The 8,828-nt window shown below is 42.9% G+C and overlaps 1 protein-coding gene across 6 annotated transcripts in view; it reads right to left on the bottom strand.

Moving 5' to 3' along the window:
* Positions 1-2,337: 2,337 nt before the first annotated feature.
* Positions 2,338-8,828, bottom strand: part of CENPE (centromere protein E) — a 77,924-nt gene continuing 71,433 nt past the window's right edge. For all 6 annotated transcript variants that reach the window (XM_089911625.1, XM_022567065.2, XM_089911624.1 and 3 more), the window contains one exon: positions 2,338-6,933. In XM_089911625.1, the coding sequence (XP_089767751.1) occupies positions 6,839-6,933 (95 nt within the window). In that variant the 3' untranslated portion in view covers positions 2,338-6,838. The remainder of the gene's footprint in view (positions 6,934-8,828) is intronic.

Raw genomic sequence — 8,828 nt, 5'->3', positions numbered from 1 at the left:
TTCCTTCGGAGGTGGCGGCAGTGGTGCAGAGACGGTGGAGAAACAGCAGGGATGGAGCAGGGGTGGATGAGGGAAGTGTTTAAGAGTTGACATAGGGCCTGGTCACCAGTGCACAGACTTCAAAGAGATTACGTGGCTTGCCCAGTGTTTCAGTGTTTCACGGCTATGAATTCAAACCCAGGCCTCCTGACTGCCTCCTGGTCCAAGAGACGACCTCGTGGTTCTAAATCCCCATGCAGCGCCAGGGGCCTGCGGCTCTGCGGAACAGGTGCCCAGTAACTGACCACGAGGCCGGCGCTGTGCTCCGAAACCCATCTGTGAGTTTGTGCAGAGGCCGCCTCCCCACCCCCCCACCCCGGCCTTTCCCAGCCGATGCCTGAGTGCGGCACGAACGCTAAGGCAGGCCCACTTCTGGGACACATCGAGCTCCTCCCGCTGGCCTCGCGGACCCTCCCGCGCCGTGAAGGATGCGCCCACACCGCCCAGCCCAGTGTCCCTCGCTCCCTCCCTTGCAGGCGGACTTCCGTCGCGGTCTGCTGGCTCTCCCAGCCTTACCTAGTTCCCTACTCATTTTCTCTCGCACCAGCATTTCCCCTAATAAATCCCGTGCGTGTTGAACTCTCTCGGAGTCAGCTTCTCGGAGGGCTAGACTAACGGCTCGTTTTTATAAGAGCTGACTGACTCCAGGGACTAGCTTACGACTTCACTGATGGTCTCTGATTGACGGAGAGCTGGGCTTTTACAATGCCTGACCTACTCTGATGCAATGAATTTTCAGCTTTTATTTTTCTTCTTACACGGGTGATATGTTTTTACTTAAAACATGGTTAAGAGTCGAAACTCCAATAATCTTTACCCTCCCCCAATCTCGAGCATGATGTATTAAAAAGCTGCTATTTCACACTATTGGCATTGGTGACTTCTGGGTCATGGGACTGTGAAGGCACATTGCAAATGTTTCCCTAGGAGGCTTTGACACCCACCGAAGAACTTACTAAACACCTGCTGAAGCACAGGGCAGCCGTTTTGCTCACTATGAAAACCTCCCCCGAGCTGTCCTCCCTATTTTCTGGGACCAGATTTTCGAACCAAAGCCTTACTACTAGACATAACTGCACTATTATATTAAAACGGATTTGTTTGGAAAAATGAGTGCAAACATGGGCTGAAATGGTGAAATGATGCAACTTTCAAGAAATCCCACGTGAAAACCAGACATGATGGATTTCTTACTCTAAATATTGGAATCAAAGTGTTAAATTTTTTTTTGCCGCGCCGTAGGCCTTATGTGCTCTTATTTCCGCCACCAGGGATTGAACCCCGGCCCCAGCAATGAAAGCACCAAGTTCTAACCACTGGACCACCAGGGAATTCCCTCAAAGTGTTAATTTTTGATTAGCAGAGACACAGAGCATTTTCAGGATCTCTTTCTTCATAAGCCAGAAAAACAGTGTCCACTTTGACACTGTAAAATCCTCTCCTTTGGCTGTTTTGAAAAACCTACCGGAGTTTCAAACTTGTTGAAAACCCATCCTTATCCTGAACTAACTGCTAAGTTTAATCCTGAAAAAAGGTAATGTGCAAAACTAACATCTGGAAAGAAAACCTCTCCTTTTCCCTGGCCAAAGTTTCATTTAAAATATACTGGGAGGGCTTCCCTGGTGGAACAGTGGTTAAGAATTCGCCTGCCAATAAAGGGGACACGGGTTCGAGCCCTGGTCCAGGAAGATCCCACATGCCGCGGAGCAACTAAGCCTGCGTGCCACAACTACTTAGCCTGCGCTCTAGAGCCCACGCGCCACCGCTACTGAAGCCCGCGCGCCTAGAGCCCGTGCTCCGAAACGAGAGGCCACCGCAATGAGAAGCCCGCGCACCGCAACGAAGAGCAGCCCCCGCTGGCTGCAACTAGAGAAAGCCCGCGGGCAGCAACGAAGACCCAACGCAGCCAAAAATAAATAAATAAATCTATTAAAAAAATAAAATATATTGGGAGATCTTACTTTACTGCAGCAAGTTGATGGCGTCGTCCAGATCACTGCGCGGGCAACAAACTTAAGACCTTTGTTCCAAATCAGGTCAGGTGCCTAATGCATGTTGGGATTTGTAGTTCAGGTTCCTCCAGTTTTCAGAAAATAATTCGCACATTCACATACTTTATATGTAATGTGCTGCCATCTAGTGGAGCTCAGGCATAACTGTTAACTCCAATTTACGTAGAAGGTGAAAAGTAGAAAAGCATCTTACTTAGAATGTTGAAATCACTTCCTTCACTAATTTAACCTAAGTCCTTCTCTTTTTTTTTTTTGTTCCGGTACGCGGGTCTCTCACCGTCGCGGCCTCTCCCGTTGCGGAACACAGGCTGCGGACGCGCAGGATCAGCGGCCATGGCTCACGGGCCCAGCCGCTCCGCGGCATGTGGGATCTTCCCAGACCGGGGCACGAAGCCGTGTCCTTTGCATCGGCAGGCGGACGCTCAACCACTGCGCCACCAGGAAATCTCCCCCTTCTCTTTTATTAGCACCTACTATGTGCTGCTCTGGGAGCACTCAAAGATTGAATGAGCCAGGAACTGCATGTGGAAGTCAGCAACAAAATAGAAGGAATGCAGGTCACTGAAGATACTGGAGCCTTCCTTTCTGGACCCTGACCTATATAGTTCAGAGGGCGGGAAATAAAAATTCTCTTGTGCTTTTTAAGGTATAAGTACAGTTATTTTGGCACACGCAGTCTATTCTAACACTAATATATACTTAGTGGCAGAATGCAGGCATCCTGAGTACACTGAGGGGGTTGAGTCTGGGGAACTTCAAAGTGCATTGTTGGGTAAGAGCAAAAAATCAGGTTTGGCTGAAGAGAACAGAAATGTCAGATCAAAAAGAATGGGCTTAGGTCCTGTGAGCCCTCTCTAGAGGCTTAGTAACTCATCACTTTATCAGGTGTGTAGCTGAGCCGACTGTTTAGGCTATTTTGTGCATGTGCTATTTAAGTAGGGCTCGCTCAACACCCACCCAACTGACTTCCCCTGCCTTTTACTTTGGAAAGGCTGGAAAACAACTATCAAATTCCTAGCCTTCTTTGCTACTAGAGCTGGCCAATGAAACATAGGCTGCAATCTCTGAGGGCTTCCTTCCTGGATAAAAAGATGATGCCTCTCTGAAAGGCTTTTGACTTTTGCTCCTTCCCTTCTTTTCTCCTGGAATGCATCTGTGATGCATAGGGACATGGCAGCCATGTTGTGACTTGGTGTGAGGTCAGACGCATAAAGACAGCAGGGTGAGAGAAGGGACCTGGTTCCCTGAAGACAGCCTCAAGACAACAGCCCTAGACTAACTCCTCTGGATTTCTTATGTGAGAAAAATAAACTTCTTTCAATCACTTTTTTGCTCTTGGAGCTAAATGTATTTATAATAGTCACAGTGGCTCAGAACAAAGACTGTTAAGTCAGAAGGATAAAGGTAAGTCCCACGTCTTTCCCTCACTAGCTAAGTCACTTAACTATAAATCTCAGTTTTCTCATCTTTAAAATAGTCATAGCACTTACCTCAGGGATGTTGTGAGGAAGGACTTGGCATGTAAAACCATCAGTACAATGTTACACTTGTACTTAATGATTAGTATATATTCAGTTATAATGGATAGCAAACATTGCCCTTTAAAAATTAAAAAAAAACAACAACCCAAAAGTACCTTTTGGGGCCTAGACCAATGAGTTCATAGTAGATGGTCTTTTAATATTCACTGAATATGAATGGTAGGCTCTCAGTAATAATTCTGCCAGGCTCAAGAACATGTTTCTTATGAACAGTAAATATATTTTGTCTTCTCTGGTCCTAATTTTGCTTTTCAGATCATTTTAGTATTGTCTGACCATATTACTGCTTTTTAACCTTCTTGCAGTTTCCATTGCTGATTTTCACTACCATTCCTTCACAAACACTCATCACAATACTGAAACCAGATCATTAGAGGTTAGCAACATTCCAACATTGATGGAGGAACAGAAGTGCCAGCTCTCTTTCCCCGACAGACACTGACTTAACAACCATATGTGGACCGAAATACTTTTGTGAGAACTTCAGAAGCCCATTAAGAAATTGCAGTACCCTGGGTGAGGGCAAAGCTGAGGACAGCCACACTGAAGCGGGTGAGAAGAGCCATTTCTTACCTGCTACTACCCCTCTCCCAGGCTAGCACAGCTTAGTCTCTGGCTCAGTTTCCCCATCATGGGGACTAGGGGGAAAGAGGAGAGTGGAAGATTCACCCAAAGTTCCAGCTTTTCGAGGGCTGCTTGAGTGACCGGTCACGCTCTCCTACTTGGAGTGCTGATGGAACCGGCATGGTTTGGCACCAGAGAGCCTGCCGTGCCATCAGAGGCTGGTGTGGCTCTGCGCAGTCAGGACAATGTGCCCAGCTCGAAGCTTCATCCTTGAGAGGGAGGAAGAAGAGTAGAGTGTGTGTCTGATGTTCCAGCTTCTTGGATGGCTGCACAAGTGACTGGTTTGTGTTTCGCCTGACTTGGGGTGCTGATGTACTTTGGCTGCCTGGGGGCCAATGAGAAAAATGGGCAGTGGGGTGGCTTCCTGCTGTAGCAACAAAGAACCTGCAGTACTGCAGACAGACACCAGAAGGAGGAAGAGGTTATGAGCTCCTGAAAAAGGCGCTGGCAACCCTCTCGAGTTGGCAAATCACACACACAAGCCCAGAGAAGTTGCAATCCCACCAAAAGGTTGATTCGGAGGACCCCAGCATCTATAAATGAGCTCATTGATGGTGCTCCCCTGTACGAGGCTAGAAGAGGTGAGGTGGATGTTTTCTCAAATGCATAAAACCCAGCAAAAAGTCAGAAGGCACACAAAGAAACATGACACATTCAAAGGAACAAAATAAATCTCCAGAAACCAACTCCAAAGAAATAGCAATCTAAGAATTACCTATCAAAAAATTAAAAATAATAGTTTTAAACAAGCTCAATGATCTACAAGAGAATGCAGACAACTAAATGAAATCAGGAAAATGATGCACGAGCAAAATGAAAATATTAACAAATAAATAGAAACTATAAAAATAGAACCAAACAAATTCTGGCACTGAAGAATATAATAACCAAATTGAAAAATTCACTAGAGGGGTTCAACAGCAGACTTGATCAGCAGAGGAATCAACAAAGTGGAAGACAGGTCATTTGAAATTATCCAGTCAGAGAAGCAAAATGAAAGAAAAAAGTGAAGGGAGCCTAAGGTACTTATGGGACACTAGCAAGTAGACCAGAAGAAGAGAGACGGGGACGAAGAGCTGATTTGAAGAAATCAATAATGGCCCCAAATTTCCCAAATCCAAGGAAGGAAATGGACATCCAAATTCAGAGTTAAGCAACATTCTGCTAGACTGGAAACCTGATGACTGATTATATTTTTAATGGCCTTTAAACTAGTTTTATTATTCAGGTGAACGTACCTACTAGACGTCGTAAAGAATCAAGCCTGCAGTGCTGTTATAGTGTTCTGTTTGGGTAAGGGTGAAAAGGAGAAACAGGCCCAGGGGAGATTATAGGAGGGGACACTCTTCCCTCAGCCCTAGTGAATCCCTGTGACAGTATGTTAAGATAAGGGAAAATATCCAATCCAGACTTTAGAATGATGGCTATGATGCAATTCATAATCTCTTCCTTTGAATAAATATTCTTACCAAAGAGCCAAGAATGCCTTGAAATCAGTAACTCTGTTCTGAACCTTAAGCATCTTGCTGTTCTATGTGGTTTTTCAAAGTTATATGCTATAAAATATCAAATACTCTCTAAAACGTAGTTCATAACCTCTTGTAGGGTCAGAGACCCCTCTGGGAGTATGATAAAAGCAAGTATGGACCTTAGTACCCTAGAAAAATGAATCCACACACACAAGTTAACATTAAATTTCAGAGGTTTTACAGCCTACATGAAGAAGCCCACCTTAGAATGTCTTACGTGTCTGTGAGGACCCCAGGTTTAGAAAACTTTGATGGAAACTCTGGTTGCTGTTTCCCCATGTCTAAAGTGAAAGGGTAAAATAAATCTATGTGGTTCTTCTACTTGGGAATAAATGTGCAATCGGGTACAAAGTCTAATAACAAACCAACCAATTTAGAGTGCTTGTATAGGGAGTGGGGTAGTTGGTAAAACACTGAAAAGTGAGAAACAACTTTTGTAGCTTATCACAGCAAAAGGAAGATTAAAACTAGAAAATGAAGAGGTCGTATCACTTGCTATTCCTTAACAACCTAAGTGTGGAATGCATGTGTGTATTTTTACAGCAAAATTCTGAAAGTCAACAAACAAGAAGAGAAGAGAGCCAAATATACCCTGAGTACCCCACCGAGAAACCATCAGTTAATATTACATGGTGCCGTCATTCAGAACTAAGCAAACGTTTATTGAATGTTCAAGGTACTAAAAAGGGAGTCTGTAATTTTGTTAATTAAATGATGTTTCATATTAATTTATGAATCATGCTTTGGAATTCTCTAAGTCACATGTGGATAACTTTACATTAATGAAAAAGTATACATTTTATGTATATGTGGAAAGATTGGAAATTTCCTTCAATAACTTTATTCTTTACAAAACATATAAATAAATAAAACTATTCAACTTCTAAAGGATTACCACATTCAAGAAGAAGGTATTGACTGCTATCACCATTCTAAATAACAGGAATGAATCCTGTTCCTTCACCTTCCAATTCTACCGGCAAAGTGAAAACTGAAGTGAAATTAAGTTGGACTGTGACATCATTGCCAGGGATAAACGCAGGCATTTCCAAACATGGAACGCTGGGCCCCCAGAAAAGTGACAGAGAGTAAGCTACTGAGTCTTGCACTCGGGCACATCTTTTCCAGAGGACACATGCCAAGGACCTGGCTGGGGATCCACAGTCTCTGCTCCAGCAATTTGTTCTTCTGAGAGGAAAAAAAAAAAAATCAACAACAAAAGTAATCTTAGTAAAAACATACACAAATCCCAAATACAACTAAAGTGAAAAGGATGTTTGGAGTAGAGATATAAGAAGAGATGTAAGAAGAATGGAACACAGCACTTAAACATGGTTCATTATTTTGCTTGTTAAAAAACTATATTTCACTTCAGCAGAGTTGAAGTTTTTTTTTTAATAGAACTTTATTGGAGTATGATTGCTTCACAATTGTGTGTTAGCTTCAGAGTTGAAGAAGTTTATTCCCCATTTTCTTATAAGATGAATTGTTAGAAAAACCATATTGTACATAAAACCAAGAAGTAATAGAGTCTTATTTGGAATTCATCAATTTGAGATTCAAAGTGAACCAAACACAGATTAACTCAGTTAGATTTTCTTTTGTCCTATTTTTAGGGGAAAAAAAAAAATGGTGAGCTGTACAAATACTATGTATTTTAGAGAATATTTAGCCATCTTTAAAAAGTTTTCTTTGAGCCTTTAAAAAGCACTTCAACTGCATCTATTTGTTTATAAACAATATCTATTTTCAAATTATTATATTCATGAAGGTAAATCTAGAACAACGGGTCTTGGAAATTATCTTAGGTGTTGAGATAATATAAATTTCCTTTTATAATTAAAATTATTTTAGACTGACATTTTACTAATTCAAGCTGAGACTATGTCCTTTAATTCTGAATTGGTCAGTTTTTGATTTATATATCCCTCCAGTCTACTCTTTTATTTTACTTAAAAACTGTACCAGAGAGACCCATGTATTGATTAAAAAACTTAAGCATTTTTATTTGAGGTTGGATTACTTCATATTATGCATGTGCCTTTGGCACTGTCAGATAAAGATCAATAGGTGATTATAAAACTTTATCAGTGTTTGAATAGACCCTTCTAAAATGGGGTGTGTGTGTGTGTGTGTGTGTGTGTATACAGCAAAAGTTCCATAGAAGTGTTAGCTAATGGAAGGTCCTCAAATGTTTGTTACATACTGTTCAATGAAGTGAACAGTTCAAAATTTTTCCCAAATTGCGTTGTTCCTTCCTATATCTCTAACAGCACTGTCAGAGCGCTGACGTGATCCAATTTTGACGTGTAGTTGACGAGAACAGACTGATTCCCTCTTTGTCACAAAGCAGAGTTCTCATAAACCCTGGTAACCTTTGCTCAGAGCTTTAAATGATCTCTGGCAGCTGCCTCTCTTAATGTAGTTTTGTTGCTTTAGGTTTCTACAAGTGCATAAAAGGGTGTTTCTGAGAGGCAGATACACTGTCACAAAGGGCCGTGGCCATACACACGTGGGCACATGATAAATGCTATGTGGTGACAAAGACTGAGAAACGCCATATTACAGAGCTTCTCCGGACATGTTCCCCACCTCTGTGTATAGCACCTCCGCAGAGCTGGGGGCGATCCCCGACTCCACCCCAGTCCATCCGATCAGGCACCTAGCACTGCTCATTTTGCCCCCAAATCTCTCCCATCTGTCCACGTCTCTCCATCTCCATTGCACCTGCCCAGGTTCATGCTGTCACCCTTGCCCAGGCAACTGTCAAACTCTTGCTCCTATGATTTGTTGGTTACCTAACATCTGAGGTAATGTTTTCAAAATTTACAAGTCATCACGTTCCCCTGATATTGTTTAAAGTCTTCCAACGGCTTCCTCTATATGCCTACAGGATCAAGTTTAAATTCCTTTACACTATCTACAAAGTCCTGCATGTCTGGCTCTGAGCTCTCTCTTTGGCTTCACTGACTACATCCACAGAAGCCTGTGTTCCTTGTGCTCTGGTCACAGCATATTTCTTTCAATCCTTCCCCTGACTGTGGTTCCTCCTACCCTGATGGCGGCTGTCACTGTCCCATCTG

The sequence above is a fragment of the Delphinapterus leucas genome, chromosome 5 (genome assembly GCF_059928025.1).
Source record: "Delphinapterus leucas isolate spDelLeu-1000000601 "Yukka" chromosome 5, BTC_Dleu_Yukka2, whole genome shotgun sequence".
NCBI lineage: Eukaryota > Metazoa > Chordata > Mammalia > Artiodactyla > Monodontidae > Delphinapterus > Delphinapterus leucas.
The sequence above is the reverse complement of the archived record's forward strand: the minus strand, read 5'-3'. Positions and strand labels throughout refer to the sequence as shown.